The sequence below is a fragment of the Geotrypetes seraphini genome, chromosome 1, assembly GCF_902459505.1.
Source record: "Geotrypetes seraphini chromosome 1, aGeoSer1.1, whole genome shotgun sequence".
Lineage (NCBI taxonomy): Eukaryota > Metazoa > Chordata > Amphibia > Gymnophiona > Dermophiidae > Geotrypetes > Geotrypetes seraphini.
The window spans coordinates 147,111,350-147,132,344 of NC_047084.1; the positions used below are offsets into that span (position 1 = coordinate 147,111,350).

At 43.5% G+C, this 20,995-nt stretch overlaps 1 protein-coding gene across 4 annotated transcripts in view; it reads right to left on the reverse strand.

Annotated features, from left to right (window-relative positions):
• MGAT4D (MGAT4 family member D) overlaps positions 1-20,995 on the reverse strand; it is a 263,615-nt gene that overhangs the window by 48,989 nt on the left and 193,631 nt on the right. For all 4 annotated transcript variants that reach the window (XM_033939678.1, XM_033939670.1, XM_033939662.1 and 1 more), the window contains one exon: positions 19,872-19,979. In XM_033939678.1, the coding sequence (XP_033795569.1) occupies positions 19,872-19,979 (108 nt within the window). The remainder of the gene's footprint in view (positions 1-19,871; positions 19,980-20,995) is intronic.

The window sequence follows — 20,995 nt, forward strand, 5'->3', positions numbered from 1 at the left end:
CCAAACTAGCTTGAAACATATGCAGGAGAACTTGAATAATATTCTTGCCTCGACTGACAGCCAGTGCAGTGGTTTGTGATGGGAGATGACATGGTCATTCTTTTTTAATCCATATATCAAGCGGACAGCTGAGTTCTGAATGATACCCAAATAAACGATATTACAATAGTCCAGGGTAGAAAGCACTAGTGACTGCATTAGTAATCTAAACGATAGTGGGTCGAAGTATTTTTTGATGGTCTTTAATCTCCATGGCATCGTGAAACATTTTGTTGCCACTATGTTCGTGTGTTCAATCATGGTGAGGTGTGTGTGTCCAGTGTGACTCCCAATATTTTTATTGTGTTGGTAATTGGGTAATCATGGTCTTTTATATGTAGCATTGAATTGGCAATTTTATCCGTTGGGCTTGCAAGGAAGATTTTTGTTTTTTTCTGTGTTAAGTTTCAGTTTGAAGTTGCTTGTCCAATGTTCTATTTCAGTCATTATATGAGTAATGTATTTTGAGATTTCATTTGTTATGCTGTTAGGATGGAGATGTCATCTGCATATATGTATTAGATCAGGTTTGGTTTTTGCAGTGGGTGTCCTAGAGCTGATTCTGTGGCAGTCTTTGGCGGGAAGAGGGGGAGGGCAGATCCTCCTTCTCCTTTGTTGTAGTGACAAGCAGGCTGACTAGTTCTCAGCACTGTTTGTGGATAGCATGGAGTATCTGACGGGCCGGCTGAGAACTTTTCAGCAGCTTGTCTTTCCCGTATGTGTTTGCACTGCTTATAGGTTTAAATTTCTGCCGTTTCTTGTGCTGTGTCGCCGGAAAAAAAAAAAAGAGAAAAAAATAAAATAAAAAATAAATTCCGTTTTAGGTTTCAGGTTTGTTTGGGGAACTTACCGAAACAAAATGAAAAAGGGTAGAAATACATTTGTGTAATTATTAAAACAGACAGTCAGAAAGGCATATATTTAAAAACAAAGCAAAACAAATTATAATGAAAAAGAAAGAGAGAAGGATGAAAACAAAAGGGAGGAAACAAAAAATAAATAATCTAGCACTTTGTAGAAAAGATTAAAATGAATAAGAAAAGCAAGGAGCAAAGTCCCATTACAGTCCTTAAAAGGACTATTATACTCCAAATGCGTCTTTAAAAAGAAAGGCCTTCAAGCTAGTTTTAAATTTATCAAGTGATGAACTTTATTAGTATGCACGGTGCCAAGGTGTCTTAAAGAGGGAACGGATAACAGGTTTTGATAAGAAGAATGTAATGTGCGATGCAGGTTGTGGGAGATTAATAACCTGTTGATGAAATCAGGTAGACCGGAAGCTATGGTTTTATGTATCAGTAACATTATTTTATAAGTAAATCAATGATCTATGGGAAGCCAATGGGAGTTAATCAAAAGTGGTGTGACATGATCAAATTTTTGAGCTTTTAAGGTGAAATGATTTTAATGGCAGTATTTTGAATAATTTGGAGGCATTATCTTTCTTTCTTACTGATGCCTTTATATAATGCATTGCAACAGGATCGAGATACAATGCAGATAGAATTGGAAAGAGTAAAAAGTGATTTGACAGCCAGAAAAACAAAAAAAACAAAAACAGTGTTAGTGCATAGGGATGTCTGTATCTAAATACCAAGGTCACTCAAACCTTCACAGCCCTGCCGGACTCCTATCACTTTCCTGTGGACTCAATTTTGGAGACGCAGGATAAGGGAAAGAAGTCAGACCCTGAATTCAGCTTTGATTTTGGGCACTTGTGGCCGCCCCAATGTTAATACTACCAAAGAGGGTCAGGATAAATTAACTTTAATTAATACAGGGGCCAGAATTAGTTTTACAGATAGAGCAAGAAAAATATGGAAATTTGTGAGATTAAAGTTTCAAGTTTATTTTTAACTTATTGAATAGCTTAATTTAATTTGCTAAGCGATTTACAAATAAAAAACAAAAGGTGTACACATATGCTTATTTATAGTAAATTACATGAGTTTGATATATTGACATACAAACTAACAGATACATAAGGAAAAAAGGGCAGAACTACAATTGTATTAATAAAGCACAAAAGAAGACATAAATGGTGAAAACAATAGGAATAGGGAATAAATAAATTAAAGGCGTCTTTAAAAAGGAAGCTCTTCAGATTGCCTTTAAAATGGTTTAGGTCATTTTCTTCTCTTAAATGCTGAGGTAAGGTGTTCCATAATTGTGGGGCCATTACAGAGAAGATATCATGATGACGAGTTCCGATAACTTTCAGTGATGGAATTGTTAAGAGTTTTTGATTAATGGATCTTAAAGAACGTGATATACTATGGGGAATAAATAGTTATTAATGAATTGGGGTTCGTTCAAAGACAGTGTTTTAAAAACTAAAAGTAGGATTTTAAAGGTAATGCGATGAGTAACAGGAATCCGATGTGATTCGATCAGGATTGCAGACAGAGCTTGATAGATGTGGAAGAGGCTTAATGAGTCTTAGTGCCCATGCAAATATGGATTCCCTACTTATTCAGACTTTCCTTTCTAACCTGCGTTCTCCTTTGCAGATTCCGGTCAAACAAATGATTTCAGAATGGCCCACTAGTTCTCGTGCATAATTTCAGATTGAAAAAAGGAGCAGTGCGGGGTTTGAACCCCTAAGCCTCAGGTTCCTGAGGCTGTAGCGCTAGCCACTACGCAACACTCTCCTACGCTTTGAAATCTCTAAGCCTCGGGAAATCCTGCATTATTAGGGCCAGCTACCTACCTGGGGACCGCGCCTGTCTGCTCCTCGCGGAAGAGGGGGTCACGGGTTTCGTAGCGGGCGGGCCCCTGTCTCCGATTGAGATGGTAATAATCCATCTAGAAGTACTGGATATTTTAATTGCAGAGACCCTGGTCACTGGCTTAATCAATGCCCATCTGGCCGGTGCCCAAAGCCGCCCTTCGGACGGACTTTGGTGCAAAGAGGGGAAACCCTGTATACCAGCTGCCCTTGTTATTGCTGACATGTTCTCCCGATAACCTGAAGTTTTTTCCCACTACAAATGAAACTGCTCAGACTATGGTGAACATTTTACTTTGCGAAATCATCCCTAGGTGGGGATGTCCCACACACATCAACTCAGATAATGGTCCTGCTTTCACTGCCAGAGTATGCAAAGATTTAGCTATCGCATTCCGCATTGAGTGGAAATTTCATCTTCCATATCACCCACAGAGTTCCGGTATTGTCGAACGCATGAACAGGACTATTAAAGATAAAATCTGGAAAGCCACAGCTGGCACATTTGTGATTTGGAAAAAATTCCTTCCTATTGTTTTAGCTGAAATTAGGATGTTGCAAAATTAAAATGTGTTTTTCTTTTCTTTTTCTTAGCAGCGGTTCGGATATATGCATGCCCATCCCAGTTTTGGCACTAGGATATTTCTGGTGTTTTCCAGGGATCCTCTTTGTCACTGCAGAGATAAAGACGATCCAAAGAGACATTAGCTTTTCTAAATATGAGATGGTTATGATATGCATTATTTGTCCATATACTTTACTCATGTGTTCATCTCTGTTTTGTTTTTCTATAACAATGTGTTTATTTCCAGAGATAAGTTCAGCTCTGAACACTTGACCGATGGAAGAATAGTTTGAAGCCTAGAGCTATGTGTTTTGTGTCTTGTCTGTGCCATGTGGTCTGTGTTTTGTCTACTTGTTTTGGTTTGAGGGGTACCCCAGGATATATAATATTGGCCATTTCTAGAGCTAGCTCTTTTCCCACTTTTTACTAGCCCAAATGCGCAATGTTCTTTTTTCCCTATAATTTGCATATGCTAAATGTAGCTTAGTTAGGGGTTAAATTTTTAAGAAAAGGTTTTATTCTATATCTATACAGTGTTTATTCTATGGTGCTCACTTGATATGAACCATTCAGTACACATTTCTGACTGACATAATTTTTTTTAAATACATTCAGTACAGAATTATGGTCTCTCTGAATTGCCATAATAGTTATATGCGACACACAAAAAACATATCTTTTTGGAATGTCTGATTAAGAACCTTAAGTACTTGAATATTGTCTCTCTTTTGCCATAACTATAACAAGTAAATGTATTAATATTGTCACATGTTGCCACATTCAGTACAGGCAACCTGGTCTCTCTCTCTCTCTACATTCAGTACAGGCAACATGGTTTCTCCTCCATTTTCTATCTCTTATTTGGATCACACTGGAGTACAGCTGCTGAATGATATCGGGACTCTTTTCAAATCCCTCCCTGTATGCACAAACATCATTCCATCTCAAGGGTGAATACCACTAATTTGCAGTGACTGAAAGATCCTGTGCAAACATCAGATCCTGTGCAAACATCATTTCATCCCATCTCATCAGTTTAAAGAGACTGCCGGTTCCTGCTGGACTAATTCATCTTCCTGCACCCTGAGTGCAAAGACTTTTCCACACATGCTGTACACAATGTTTCCTGTTCATCGGAGATAGCCACCTTCCTAAGAACGCTTTGCTGTACAATTCCTCCTATTTAACCTATTCTATGGACTTTATTTCATATGCTGTACATCCACTACCTCTTGGAATGGGGAATGAGACATTCCAAAAGCTGCTGAACTTTACTGAACTCCATACTTACATTGAACAACTTAAGAAAACCTCCAAAGAAGTGAATCATACTATCACTTTTGAAAATGGACAGATTGCACAAACTATAGAAAATTTGCTACGAGACGCTCATGTCTCAGTTTGGGAACTTTTCTTTGGGTATTTGCCCACTGCAAACCATGTATTTAATGTTTTAATTCATCCTATCTTAACTATTCTACAAATTTTGCTATGTATTGTTATGATTCTCCTTTGCTGTAGAGTGAAACACGTGTACATTTCTTTTCTCACAAGGTTCCTTTTAGCTTGTAAGGCAGTTATACATGAATTTCCAGTATCTTCTCTGACAACTTGCTAATTTGGTTCTAATTTGGTTTTAATTTGGCATGGCCTATTGCATTACCATTACCAGGGTCAGAGATAATATTATCCCATATCCCATACTTACATACTCTCTTATGAACATAAGAACATAAGAAGTTGCCTCTGCTGAGTCAGACCAGAGGTCCATTGCGCCCAGCAGTCCGCACCCGCGGTGGCCCATCAGGCCCATGACCTGTACGGTGATCATTGTCTGAACCCTTAAATCCCCTTGGTCTCTATCTAAACTCTCTCTATATCCCATCTCTAATAATAATAATAATAATAATAACTTTATTCTTGTATACCGCAATACCATGGAAGTTCAATGCGGTTAACAATAGAAGAGACTGTACATTTACAGCGATGATACATATTATAGTGTTGTTACATTTACAGAGATGTTACATAAAATAGCAGTAATAAAAAGTCATATACTGAAGAGGAGGCTATGCATATACAGCGATGTTACATGTTATAGCGGTGATACATTTACAGTGATGTTAGATGTGAGGAAATGATAAGGCAGGGCAATTAGATAACACAGAGATAGAGTAAGAGAGGCCATAGTGGCTTGGGAGGGGGGCGTAGTCAGAGGGCATGGAGGCATATCGAGGTCAGGAGGGTGCAGGGAAGGGGGGGAAGGCAGCGTTAGCGGAATTTGTCGAAGATACCTCTATCTGTATCCCTCAATCCCCCTATCTTTCAGGAATTTATCTAATCCTTCTTTAAAACCCTGGAGTGTACTCTGTCCTATCACAGCCTCCGGCAGTGTGTTCCATGTGTCCACTACCCTCTGAGTGAAAAAGAACTTCCTAGCATTGGTTCTAAACCTGTCCCCTTTCAGCTTCTCCGAGTGCCCCCTTGTAATTGTGGGCCCCATTAGTCTGAAGAATCTTTCTCTGTCTACCTTCTCGATACCTCTCATGATCTTGAAAGTCACTATCATGTCTCCTTGTACCTTTTTGCCTGGGCCTCCTGAGAAAGTTTCCTGCACCTCTTATGCACCGTTCATTCGCTCAATGACGGGTAAGATATAGATACGACCTATGCAACCTAAGACAGAGGTTTGAACTCATAATGGGAACTGTTCATCTTCATAGCTTGGAGGACAGCTATGATATACTGTTAGAGATTGGCAAGGCATAAGCGAGGAAAGCTGGCTAAGGGTACCACAAGTTTGCTTTCATTTCAAAGAATATGGAAGGTGTCAGCATAGCCGTTGCAGGCGTTCAGCATTTTCGGTTGGCATAGCTGGTGTCACCAAAGGCCTATGGGAAATTGTATCAATCTGACTCTGGCATGGGGATGCAGATAGACCCTGAGGGCAGGAAGACGATTTCAAGTAGTCCTGATTAAATCATGATTAGCTAAAATGTGTTAATGTATTAATCAGAAACTATTGTCCGAGGCATACTGGAAATTTAACTACAGCCTAGTATTCTTTTTTGGAAATTATAGGTATGCTTCACTGTTGCCGCATTAGATTTTGCTTTAGGTGATATTTACTGGCTCTGTGGAGACCTCCGGCTCCGTGTTAAACTACTCAGCCAGTAGATAGGCCAGTGCACTTTAGCTATACATAGATGAGATAGGGGTCCCAGATGAATTCAAGGCCTGAGACCAGGTTAAGGCTAGGTTTGAGTCCCTTATTACTATCAATAAGAATGTTGAACTTAAACGTAATTCTGGTTTATCTAATCCTTGGGATCTGTATTTTATTTGGATGCAGGGGTGGGTGAAAGACCTTCTTATTGTTATAATCTTTATTATTATCTGCACTCTTGTTGCTTATGTAATTTTTAGACTGTTCCTGCGCTGTTTGACTCATATTACAGCCCCTAAAACTCCTCCTCAAGAGACATATCTAGAATATCTCTCCCTCCACGCTCATGCTGTGCATTTATGACATCATTTTCATGACGTAAGAGGGGATTGAAAGGAAAGGATAGGTTTTCTGTCTCTGTCTATGAAAAGACACATTTTAATGGATAAGTTTTCTGTCTCTGTCCATGCTGGAAGTAATCAAATGTAGAATGTTGGGTGTTTACTCTCTTAATGGTTTGGGAAGAGGTCATTTAATTTATGTTAACGAAGTTAACTCTCAGACAATGAAGACTCGACCCCCCACTACTATGTACCGGTTGAGATAGATAAAGGAAGCTTTTTACACCTTTTAGCTTTAAACAATGAAGTACATATCCTGCTCCTTTTTGATTACTTCTTTGAAGCCTATGTATCCTGTCACTAGATATGGTCTGTACTTACGTCATCTGCTAATACCACTGAAGATATATAATGAATGCAGACTAATAAAAAAACAGGCTATCCCTTTAGAACTCTGTCTGTGTATCTTTCTTTCTAAGGGGAATTGCCTCCGGACGTCTGAAATAGATGACAGAATGTTTTTGCAGGACGATTTCGGGACCAAGAAATGGATCCTGTTCGTTTCACCCCCTTCCCTCCGTGTACTTCTAAACCAGGGACCCCCCAAAGGCCTGTCCCCCCTTAAAGGTCTGCCTGTCCCCCCCTTGAAGGCCTGCACCCCCCTTGAAGGCCTGCACCCCCCTTGAAGGCCTGTCCCACACCCTTGTAGGCCTGTCACACCCTTGTAGGCCTGTCCCCCCCTTGAAGGCCTGTCCCCCCCTTGAAGGCCTGTCCCCCCCCTTGAAGACCTGCCTGACGTCAGAGGAGGGGCGGGACCGCAGCGCAGGAAGCAGCCCCCAAGCAGCTCAGGGATCGCTGACGTCGCGATCCTGCTGCGGGCTGCTTCACAGGTGGTGCAGGAAGGTCAGTGGGGCGAGCGGTCCTTTGGGGGTGTGGGGGGATTGAACGGCAAGGCCGGGAGCACCCCCTCAGGGCTGGCACCCGGGGTGGACCGCCCCTCCCGCCCCCCCCCCCCCCCTTGGTACGCCACCGAGCACTGATATCACAGACAGGGCTAAAAATACAGGGGATAGGAGGAGGCATCAAAGGCAGAGCAAGAAATCTTTAGGCCGCCGGTTCAATTCCGGCTCGAAGGATGCTGATTTTGCTGAAGTTCCTCTCACTCAGCGGTCAGTTCAGCGGGTTCCCTGGTAGGCGAGCCACAGTTTGTCAGGATGGCCGAGCAGTCTAAGGCGCTGCGTTTAGGTCGCAGTCTCCCATGGAGGCGTGGGTTTAAATCCCACTCCTGATAAGCCAGAGGCCCTTTTTTTTTCCCATTCAAGGTTCCATGGTCCGACAGTTGAGAAGCACGCTCAGCTTACATTTCTCTGAGCTGCACTCCCCCCATGCACTCCCCCTGCGCTCCCCCCAAGGACTGTACCTCCCCCCATAGGACTATCTCCCCCACCCCAAAAGGCCTGTGTGTTCCCCTCTCCCTTTACCCGCGCCACCCTTTACCTGATTGCAGCCTGAAGAAAGGATCGCAGGTACCTTAACGATCCTTGCAGGTCGCCATAGGCCTCAGGAGCTGCCGTCCTTCTGCCGCAGTCCCGCCCCTCCTCTGACATCAGAGGCAGGATCGCGGCAGAGGCACGACAGCTCCAGAGGCCTATGGCAACCTGCAAGGATCGCTAAAATACCTGCAATCCTTTCTGCAGGCTGCTCTCGGACGCAATCAGATAAAGGGAGGCGCGGGAGGCAAGGGGGGAAGCCGGTCACTGCAGCACTTTCTGACTGACCCTCCCCCCTCGCCCTCTAAAGCAGGAGTGGCAGTGCCGGCCAGCAAGAGCCAGCGCTGCCGATCCTGTTTTAGGGGGTGGGGGGGAGGGTCAGATAGTGAATTGGGAGGGCGATGATTTGGGGTTTTGAATCAATTCAAATTGATTCACCCAAAATGAATCGGTGAATTGATTTTAATCGTGAATTGGGCAGCACTAATGGCAACTAAAAACACAGTCTTGACTATAAGGTCTAGCAGGGAAGCCTCCGAAAGAGGCTTGTATGGGGCAAGAGCAAGGCCCTTCAAGACCACATTGAGGTTGAGCTTCAGTATAGATAAGTGTCAGATCAGGTGCTTGAGTGGTTCATCTCATATTTCAAAGATCGTACGTCTAAAGTTTCATTCAATGGCTCTTCTGCTTCGTTCCCCAATAGCTTCGATATTCCACAAGGTTCTATTTTTCCCCTCTTCTTTTTAATATCTTCCTGACACCTTTGATTATACTTGGGCAGTCCATTGCCTTTTATGTCTTTGCATATGCTGATGACATACAGCTAACTCATCAAATCAATATAAATCACCCCATCTCTATTATTAACCAAAAGTTGGCAAAAATCAATAACTGGCTCAATTCTAATATGCTATCTCTTAACATAAACAAAACAAAATCTATAGTTTTTCCCAATCAAGAACAGTTTAACTTTACTTTCTCCTATTGAACTAATGTCCACCCCAATCCAGTCTGTCAGAACTATCAAGCTCCTGGGAATCACCCTTGACGAGAAACTCACCTTCCACGACCATATCAATTCCGTTGTATGTAAAAGCTTTTATTGTCTCCACATGGTCACTTGCTAAGTTGCTGGATCAGGCTTCTCTTAACATTCTCATTCATTCTCTAGTTATTTCCTGTTTAGACTAGACGTCTGCAAATAATCCAAAATAAGGCCGTTAAAATTATTTTCAACGCAAAAAAATTTGATCACGTTACACCCCTTATGATCAGAGCACACTGGCTTCCAATTGAACACCACATCAATCTATAAAATCACGTTGTTGATGTTCAAAAGTAGACAAACAGAGCTCCCTGAATTCATCAAAAGACTTCTAATACACCACTCCCTTACACCTTCCAAAAACTTCTAATACACCACGTACTCTCCAATTATCCAATCAAAACTTACTTGCAATCCCTTCATTAAGACATGTTAACTTCATGATGTCGCCCACCCGGCCTCCGCCGAGTAGTTGTAATGCCGGGATGGGTGACTAGGCTGACATCTGCATGCCACTCTAGAGGGAGAATGGCCCTTCAGGGTGAAAGCGTGAAAACTGCACCAACACAAAGTTCAAACGGAAAAAAAAAAACAACAAGTCTCAAACAGTTCAGGATTTTCAAGGAAGAATTCAGGTTTATTCTAGCTCAGGCTTCCAGGTAAGTTTGCTAAGCAGGCCTCATTATCCTGCCAGCAGAAAAAAACAATACAAAATAATCCTGGCTTTTAAACATACAGCCAAGCCTTTCTGCAAGACACTCAAAGTTCAGAACTCTCTCTGGGCTGGCTTTCGTAGTCCAAGCAGGCCCAGGAGTAAATTGTCAGTAAAGCAAAAAAACAAACAAACAAAAATTCTCAAAGAAAAGTCCAAACACTAGCACTGTGTTTTTGGATTAGCAAAAAGGTCACAGCCCAGTAAGGTACCTGGACTTCAGTAGTCCAAGTTCAGTCCTCTTCACCAGGTCCTTGCCATACATTCACAAACAAACAAATTCTCAATAAAGTCAAACAGTTCATAATCTCAATGCCTGCCTCCTACTAGCTTTGGCAGGTGTTTTGCTCCTCAGAACTAATGGTGGGGCCTAAAGTTGCTGTGCAGCTTATATCACTTTTTCTTCAGGTAGCATATAAGAAAAAGAATCCCTTAAAAAAAAAAATACCACCTGGATGTCACAACATCCACATCCACCAAACTTTATGCAATCCCCAGCACACCAAACACTTCAGGGCTTTTGGAACAAAACAAAAAAAATTCAAAAGAAACAGTTCTTGGCAAACAGCACAAATGCAACCCTGTTAGCAGCACTAGTACTTTCAACAGTATCAAAAAGGTTTTAGCAAGTTCCACAAAACCAAAACTACACAGGGCTGTCTTTCTCTTATAAAACAAACAAATTCAAAAATGGCTACTTGTCCAAGTTTCAAGTTTTATTATTTTTAATATACCGACCATCGACAAGTATCTAGCTGGTTTACAATACTAAAATAAAACAAAATATTAAAATAATACTTATAGGGGGGGTAGAGAGTGAACTTTAAGTGCATATCTCCATTTCTTCAGGTAGGGCAGGAACTGGCTTTGGCTCACTAATGTCCATTCTTTCAACTCCTGCACATGGCTCTGGTGTCTGGGATTCATCAGGACCCTGCCATTCCATGGGGTCTCCTGCCTGGACCTGCTGCTTTGGCTGGAGAGCTCTTCTCAGCCACTGCTCCTGAACTGCTCTGGCTAGCTTCTGCAAGTTAGGCTTAAATTTGTGAGAACCATACCCAAACCTACCTGAGGTGGAAGCAAGCTTCAGCTCCCTCTGATTCCCCTGGTGGTTGCTCAGATTTTCCTCCTCTCTGCTAAAAGGGCTCTGCCTAGGCTGAAATGGTAGATAGTCAGCTCTGCTTCCTACTATAAGCTTGCTTCTTCCTATGGCATGGAAGCACTGTTTCTCTCCTTTCTTGTGTGTCAGGGCTGACTAAAAGTCTGAACTGTCAAAATGAGAAATAATATATTTTCAGTCACTGCCCCATCGCTCTGGAACGCATCACCAAATTATTTATGAGAGATTACAACTTTAGATAACGTCAAGTCAAATTTAAAAACTATGCTTTTTAAAGATGCTTTTGCTGTATAACCGTCTCCATGGCTAGCCCAACCATTCGGGTTGAGCCTTTTGTTCCCCCTTCCTTCTGTTTTTCCCTTTTTTGTTCTTTCCCATTACTGATTATAGTTCTTCTCCCTCCTCTCGTGCCAATTCGTTTTGGTCAATCACATTTATCAAGAAACTTTTGATGTTTCTCTGATGAAAAGTCTTTGGTGTTCTTTATTTCCTATATTTTGTATCTTTTTTTATTATGTAAAGCCCCCTTGATTACGGATAAGGTGTAATAACAAAATTTTAATAAACTTGGAAATGACATGGGAAACTGAAGCTAATCTGAAAAGGTGACAAATGGAGTGATCATCACTGTGATCCACTGCCACTCCTGTCCCACATCATCCACAATCATAGAAGAGCTCTGCGATAATAATGGCATGGAAAGAAACTTTCAATCAACCTAGTCCTGCTCCGAAGGGTCACTGACACTGAGAGCTAGCGTGGAATGAAATGAGGATGCCTGCCTGGGAAAAGGATCCCCCTTGGGAGGAGCAGGCTAGCCTGAAGGAAGCGTAGTGCTTCCTGGTCCTGTTAAATAGGCTTTCCATAAGAGGCTGACAAAATTGGAGAAGCCTTGCATTGGGGACCTAAAACTCCTTGCACAACCCCAGACTGGGGAAGAGGAGCTTCATCCATCACCACGCGCTTGTATTTTGCCCCATCACTGCTCGAATCATCTGAGCAGGATCTCTTCCCCTTAGACTGGATTTTCCAGGCCTTGGAGGACAGACTGGGGGGTCGAGCCCGAAGCTCCTGCCACTTCCTCCCACGTCCTGAGGCATGTGGCACATGGCCATTCCTCAATTTGCAACTCTGTGCAAAAATTGCAGGATGCAGGACTAGAAAGGCCTGGGGCATTCATGAGAGGCAGACACTAGCAAAAATGAGCAGTTTTGAGGTATATAAAAATGAAGTTTAAAATAATTGTTGCTGTTGTCCATGTCTCACCATGTCTGAGTAGGTAGAACCAATGTTTCAGTCATTATGCTGTGGCTTTCTTCAGTTTAAAAGAGATTGGTAAAAATCCAAGATGGCCACCATAAAAAAAATCAAAAATAGTGATTTTAGGGTTTTGGAGGAGGGGAAGCTGAATACTAATCCTAGAAACCTCTAAAGCCAAAATTTACAGACTCCCCGATGTTTCCCATAGGGAATAATGGGAGTACTCACTGTGATTTCTGGTGACTGTTTGCCTGAATCCTCCCTGCAGGGAAAGGATTTCTGCCTCAGAAATTGTCAGACCTCAACCATTAAAGGGATTCTTATGGCTGCCAGTCGGATGGATCATGACTACGAACTCCTAACCCTGAGATTCCTCATATGGCAACAGGGGGAGAAATAGCACAGTTACTTACCGTAACAGGTGTTATCCAGGGATAGCAGGCAGATATTCTCGCTGATGGGTGATGTCCCCGATGGAGCCCCGGTACGGACCTTTAAAAGTGCATTGCCACTTTAAGATCTTAGAAAATTTGTGATAGCCTGAACTGCACATGGGCGAGTGCCTTCCCGCCTGATGTAGGGTGCGCGGTTAAGATAAGCCAGCTAAGAAGCCAACCCGGGGAGGAGGGTGGGTTGTGAGAATATCTATCTGCTGTCCCTGGATAACACATGTTACGGTAAGTAACTGTGCTTTATCCCAGGACAAGCAGGCAGCATATTCTCATTGATGGGTGACCTTCAAGCTAACTAGAAAGGGATGGAGGGAGTTGGCTTTTAGGAAAAAAAATTTTGTAATACAGATTGGCCAAAGTGCCCATCCCGTCTGGAAAATGACTCCAGACAGTAGTGAGAAGTGAAGGAACTGAGGACCAGGTGGCAGCTTTACATATTTCCTCAATAAGAGTGGATCTCAGGAAAGCTACAGAAGCTGCCATAGCCCTAATTTTGTGGGCTGTGACATGACTCTCCAGTGCCAGTCTAGTCTGAGTATAACAGAACGAGATGCAGGCAGCCAGCCAGTTGGAAATCATTTTCTTTGAAACAGGATGCCCCAACCTGTTGGGATCAAATGAGATGAACAGTTGGGGAGAAGTTCGGTGAGGCTTTGTCTGGTCAATATAATAGGCCAAAGCTTGTTTACAGTCCAAAGTATGGAGAGCGGTTTCTCCCGCATGAGAATGAGGCTTAGGAAAAAACACTGGCAGAACAATCAATTGAGATGAAATTCAGTAACAACTTTTGGATGAAATTTTGGATGCGTACGTAGAACCACCTTGTCATGATGAAAAATTGTGAAGGGTGGATCTGCTACTAATGCTTGTAACTCAATTAGCCTCCTGGCAGAGGTAAGAGCAATAAGAAAAAACACTTTCCAGGTGAGAAACTTGAGATGAGTTGTGGCCATGGGTTCAAATGGTGGCTTCATCAAGCTGGAAAGAACTACATTAAGGTCCCAGGTAGTTTAACATTGACAAGCTCCTTCATGAACCTGGAGACTAAAGGAGGAACAGTAAGAGGCATTCCCTCTACTGGTGCATCATAAGTAGTAATAGCACTGAAATGGACTCTAATGGATGTGGATTTAAGCCCAGAGTCCGAGAGAGAAAGGAGATAATCCAACACCAGTTCCACTGCCAAGGAAATTGGATCATGAAGATGAAGAAGACACCAGGAAGAAAACAGAGTCCACTTTTGTTGGCAACATTGTTGAGTGGCTGGTTTCCTGGAGGCATCAATAATATGACGTACCGGCTGAGAGAGATGCAGTTGAGAAGAAGATTGCAGGTTGGGATTAAGAAGCGACTCTTGATTCTGAATAAGTAGAGTAGGAAATACTGGAAGAGGTATGGGCTCCCTGGAGTTGAGTTGAAGTAGAAGGGGCAACCAATGTTGCCTGGGCCACCGTGGAGCAATGAGAATCATGGTGGCGGCTTCTCTCTTGAGTTTGAACAGAGTTCTCAACATGAGAGGAATTGGAGGGAATGCATACAGAAACAGGCTCGTCCAATCCAGGAGAAAGGCATCTGCTTCCAGATGGAGAGGAGAGTAAAGTCTGGAGCAAAACTGGGGCAACTGGTGGTTGTGAGGAGCTGCAAACAGGTCCACTTGAGGTGTGCCCCATTGAAGGAAGATGGACTAAAGAGTTGCAGGGTTCAGAGTTCATTCGCGAGGCTAAAGAATTCTGCTGAGGTTGTCTGCTAGGGAATTCTTCTCCCCCTGAATGTAGACAGCCTTCAGGAACAGATGTTGAGCTGTAGCCCAAGTCCAAATTTTTTGGGCCTCCTGACACAATAGGAGAGAGCCTGTGCCTCCTTACTTGTTTATGTAGTACATTGCTACTTGATTGTCTGTGCGAAGGAGAAGGACTTGAGGACCAAGGTGATGATGAAAAGCCTTGAGGGCATAAAACATTGCTCTCATATACTGACAGACTGAAAAAGCTGGGGCTTTTCTCCCTGGAAAAGCGGAGACTTAGAGGAGACATGATAGAAACTTTCAAGATCATGAAGGACGTAGAAAAAGTAGACAGGGACAGATTTTTCAAACTATGGGGACCCACAAGTATAAGGGGGCATTCAGAGAAATTGAAAGGGGAAAGGTTTAGAACAAATGCCAGGAAGTTCTTTTTCACCCAGAGGTTACATGGTGGATACATGGAACGCGCTACCGGAAGATGTAATAAGCAGGAGCACGCTACAGGGCTTCAAAGAAGGTTTGGATAGGTACCTGGAGGACAAAGGGATTGAGGGGTACAGGTAGGAGTGGAGGTAGGTTTAGGGATAGGATTAGAGGTAAGTTACAAAATTAGTCTGGGGCCACTGTTCAGGCAATAGGCCTGATGGGCCGCCGTGGGAGCGGAACGCTGGGCAAGATGGACCTCTGGTCTGCCTCATCGGAGGCAACTTCTTATGTTCTTAGTTCTAGACTGATGTGAAATTTCCATTCCCTGGTGGTCCAAAGACCTATCTTGGAGAGGGTGAACAATCTGTCTTTATCTGCTAAGTCTATACTCTTCAGTATTTTAAATATTTCGATCATGTTCCCTCTCAGTCTCCTCTTTTCAAGGGAGAAGCCCAGTTTCTCCAATCTCTCACTGTATAGCAACTCCTCCAGCCCCTTAACCATTTTAGTCACTTTTCTCTGGACCCTTTCGAGTAGTACCATGTCCTTCTTCATGTATGGTGACCAGTGCTGGACGCAGTACTCCAGGTGAGGGCGCACCATGGCCCAGTACAGCGGCACAATAACCTTCTCCGATCTGTTCATGATCCCCTTCTTAATCATTCCTAGAATTCTGTTCGCCCTTTTCGCTGCAGCCGCGCATTGAAGGCAATCTGGAGAAAGAAAAGCTCTCATGAGAGTAGTGTCTAGGATGGCCCAATAAACTGTAGACGCTGAGTCGGAAGAAGATGTGATTTGGGGAAGTTGACTTCGAATCCTAGAAGTTGAAGAAAAGAAATGGTCTGAGATGTTGATTGGACCACTTCTTGAGATGAGACAGCTTTGATCAACCAGTCGTCCAGGTAAGGAAAGACTTGAACGCCGTGTGAATGAAGAGATGTGGCCACTACAATCGGGCACTTTGTGAAGACTCTGGGAGAGGATGCCAGTCTGAAGGGAAGAACCTTGTACTGGTAATGACATCGATTGATTTGAAATCGGAGGTACTTTTTGGAAGCCGGATGAATTGGAATATGTGTGTAGGCTTCCTTGAGATCTAGAGAACATAGCCAGTCTTTCTGATTGAGGAGAGGATAAAGCAGGGCAAGGGAGAGCATCCTAAATTTCTCCTTGACTAGAAATTTGTTGAGAGCTCTGAGATCCAGGATGGGTCTCAGTCCTCCGGTCTTCATGGAAACCAAGAAATAACGGGAGTAGAATCCCTGATTCTGCTGATAGAGGGGAACTTCCTCGATGGCATTCAGCAGGAGAAAGGATTGAACCTCCTGGAGAAGAAGGGAGGACTGTGCAGGATCAAAAGCAGACTCTCTTAGAGGATGGTCTGGAGGCAGGGTGTAGAAATTTAGAGAGTAACCCTGACGAATGGTGTTGAGGACCGAGAGATCTGATGTTATGAGCTCCCAGCGAGCTATGTAAAATTGAAGATGGTCTCTGATGGGCTGAGGCAGTCTAAAGAATGGTGATGTTGGCTATATTCTGAAGAAACACGTCAAAAAGGCTGAGGAGCCTTCGGAGGAGCCGCCTGTTGTTTCTGTTGCTGCTGACAGGGTTGTTCCTGTCTCTGTCTCCTTGGTTGAGGTGGGACAGGAGCTGTAGATTTAGCAACAACCTTCTCTGATAGGAAGATTGTGGCCTGAAAGGACGAGAAGGAGGAGGTTTCTTTTTAGGTTTCACCAGAATGTCCCACCTGGTTTCATGCGTGGACAATTTCTGGGTAATGGTATCAGTAGAAGCTCCAAAAAGCTCATCCTCCAGACAAGGAGCATTAGCTAACCTGTCTTGATGATTAACGTCCAATTCAGATACCTGAAGCCAGGCTAGACGTCTCATAGCAATGGACATTGCTGCTGCCCGGGAAGTGAGTTCAAAAGTGTCATAAATGGAACGAACCATATACTTACGAAGCCTGAGCAGGTGAGTCATGAAAAGTTGAAAAGCCGGAAGCTTATGTTCTGGGAGGTACTTATGGAATGTAGCAACTTGCTTAACCAGATGTTTCATATACAGAGAGAAATGGAAAGTGTAGTTACCAGACCGGTTGGCTAACATAGCATTTTGGAAAAGTCTCTTGCCAAACCGGTCCATGGTCTTACCTTCTCTGCCAGGAGGGACAGATGCATACACACTAGTCCCCGAAGATTTCTTGAGGGTAGATTCGATGAGGAGAGACTCATGAAGTAGTTGAACTTTATTGAAACCTGGAATAGGGATTACCTTATCCAGAGAGTCCAACTTACGTGGAGCCACTGGAATAGTAAGTGGCGTTTCTAAGTTTTTATAAAAAGTCTCCCTTAAAATGTCATGAATAGAGAGTTTGAGGAGCTCTTTAGGCAGTTGATCATAACCTAATGCATCCAGAAACTCCTTAGACCATTTGGAGTCAGCCTGAAGAGGGACAGACATGGTCTCAGACATTTCTCTCAAAAACTTAGAAAACGTAGACTTCTCAGTTATAGAAGGGAGTTCTTGAGGTTGTTGAAGAGAATCCTCCTCTGAAGAACTGTCATGTTCAGAGAAAACAGGATCCTGATCTGAATCTTCGAAAAGATCCGAGTCTTTGGTTGCCTGTCTTGGGGTCAAAGAACCGGTACCGAGGGTTCAAGGTTTTTCAACTTCTGTAATACCTTTCCAGACTTCACCAGTGTTGAGTCAGGTGATGGAAGAGACTGGTGCCGGTGATTGGTGGGTGTCAGTTCCTGGACCAGGAGTTGCGGCACCGATGGAGACGCCACGGCCAGCTCAACCGGTGTCGAAGGCTAAGACCGGACTGGCACCAGTGGAGTCAATGTTGACATGGGAAAATTTTGAGTCGGCAGAAGCACAGCTGTTCCCACAACTCTTCCCTAAGCAACTCCTGTATTTGTTGCTTCAAAGCGTGCACTGGTACCGCTGGATTTTTGGCCGGTACATTCGGTGCGGCTCTATGCTCCGGTGATGAGGAGGCCGATGTCGAGGCACTCACCAAAATCGGAGCGGAGCATTTTTTGGGTTTCCTTGAGGTCGACAGGACTTGGCTCACTGCTGCTTTGACCTGAGGCCTAGAGGGGGTGGGGGAAGGCTTCCTAGCCGGCTTACCCACTGTGAGCTGCGACACCGGAGTCAACATTGGGGGATCCAGTCTCGGTGTCGTCTTGGTCGGTGCTGTCTTAGGCGGTGTGGATGGTGTCGGAGATGAACTGGGCTCCGTGTCCATTGCGACGCCGAACAGTTGTCATTGTTGAAGCAACCAGTTTTTGAGGGTGCGTTTCTGAAGGGACGAGCAGCGGGAGCAAGAGTCAGCACAGTGCTTGTGTCCCAGACACTGCAAGCACCAACAGTGAGGGTCGGTTAACGATATGGCTCGAGCACAATGACCACACTTTTTGAAACCCATCGATAGGCGGGACATAGATGGGAAGACAGCCATTGACAAATTGAACTTTATGGCGAAAAGAGTCCATAAGGCCCAAAAAGGGTTTTTTTTGTTGTTTTTGTTTTAAGAGAAAATAACTAAAACAAAGTATGACAAAAAAGTTACTAACCGTGAGAGCGGGAAGGCAAGCGAAGAAAAAATTACTTCAACAAAAGCTGAAGTGCTTCTTACTAGCTCCGAGGAAACTAGAAAACTGAGGGACCATGCGCCCTACGTCAGGTGGGAAGGCACTCGCACGTGCGCAATTTGGGCTATTGCGAACTTTCTAAGATCTTAAAGTGGTGATACACTTTTAAAGTGGTCTGTACTGGGGTTCTGTCGGGGATGTCACCCATCACTGAGAATATGCTGCCTGCTTGTCCTGGGATAATACGCAGCTGGCTCCCTGATACATAGGTGGTTCTTACGCAGGAGCCACACAGCCTACACTCAAGCCTCTGATGAAATTAGCTGGTATGCTGCTCTTAGGTGGATGGACCCCGAGCTCCTGAAGGGACACAAAGCAGGCTGGCTACACAGTTACTTGATGAGATTGGCCTGGGAGCTGCAATCCATCCACATAGGACTGCATTCTTTTCCTGGTGAAATAAGCCCAAGAAGGAGACCTCCAAGCAGCAAAGTCAAAGAATTATGAAAGTCCAACAGAAAAATACCCATAAATAACAAAAAGAAGCAGAGCAGACCGGAACACACCTTCTGAGTTCGCTTGCAAAAGAAAAAATTGAGGAGGAAGCTGTTCTTCACTGGGAGGAGTTCAGGATCTTAAAGTGATACCCTTCTGTAGTTTCACGGGAAGTGAGAATCAACAGCTAAAGTATAGACTCCTGTATTTGTGTAACAGGACATGGATAATGGGGGTAGAATGTCAGAGAGGTAGACAGAGAACTGCTATAAGCGCTCAGTAGCATCACACCATGAATATTTTTATACTTTTAGAAAATGGGTTCTGAACCCAGTGCTCAGAACACACCCAGCTAGTAAGATTTTTAGGATATCCACAATGACAATAAATGAGTTAAGTTTGCACATAGCCTCCACTGTATGCAAATCTATTTTATGCATAATGGGTATACAGAGAACCTGACTAACTAGGTATGACCCAAGGACTGAGTTGAAAACTACTGTCCTAAGAACTTAGTGTAATGCATTTCAAACAAAACTGCTGAGAAATCTAATGCAGAAAAACATTCTAGGAAATATTGCAATTTATTAAAAAAAATCTCCTTTACAGAAAATGAACCATTTCATACATAATGAGCTAATTGTAGAAATTAATTATTATTTATGCTACAAGTCCAAGATAAATCTTACTTTTGAATCCTGAATTTTTCCTGCTAGAGATGAATATTTTCCCATATGCTGAAAGAGAGATGGGCGATAGCGGATGCGCACATTAGCCTTTTGTCTGTTACAGTGTTTCTGTAAAGAAACAATGGATATGTTAAAAGCATTTTACAAACTAAACATTTCATATTTTGTGACAAACCAAGCCCCCGTGTCGGTTTTGCACTTAGAGCTGCCAAGACCATCCTGTGTAGAACAGCTGACCAGATCAGTTCTATTGAACAACTTGAGTCTGACTTCCCTTGTCTCCATGGTAAGAACATTGGTAATGTGGATCAGGTTGGTTATGAGCAGGCAGAAACACAGCATTTGCACCCGAGCAGTACATCAGCTAGCGCTGTAAAAAGCCAAGGTAGCTGTGCCTATGAGATTAATGCAGAACAGACAGGGGAAGCTGGAGCTTAGACAGCCTGCTGTGAAACCAAAGCCCATCCCCCTCTACAGGCTGAAGGGGAGTGGCTTTGGGCTGATTAAAGGCAGGCTGAAGCAAGCAGTAAGGGGAGTGGAGGGTGACAATGGCAGAGGCATTACAGCAGGATGAAGCAGGGCAGGGGCCTTGGAGAGAGGAGGCAGCCTTTGAGATTGTAGATTGGCCCATGCAAGAAGTAGGAGAAAGTTTCCCTACTTCCAACTTCCATGCTGCAGAGGATTCTATGAAAATGGAAATCCAGGAAGCTGGCCCTAACACAGAGAGTCAAGCAGAGCTGATGGAAATCAACTAAACCAGTGAGTAGCTGTGTTGTAGCTGGTGGGTTTTTGCCTAGCAAAGTTTGCTTTATGCTTGAGTTGAACAATATTTCCTGGCTAAGAAGGTTACTTACCTGCATTTTGGCAGCCTTCTTATTTTTATGTTTAATTTGGGACCAAGAACATTGGGACAAAGTGAATGTTTTTGTATACTGAAATCTCACTGTGTTTGCCGTTGCTGAGAAGCAATCACAAGAACTCTTTCAGCAGTGCTGCCTACCGATAGTTGCTATTGTAACCAGGGAGCCTATGCAGAGCTTACCTTCTATTTGGAGCCTCAGTGAGTATACAAACTGTTTGCTGCTGGGAATTATCACACTCCTGTATACATTATGCTGTGGATG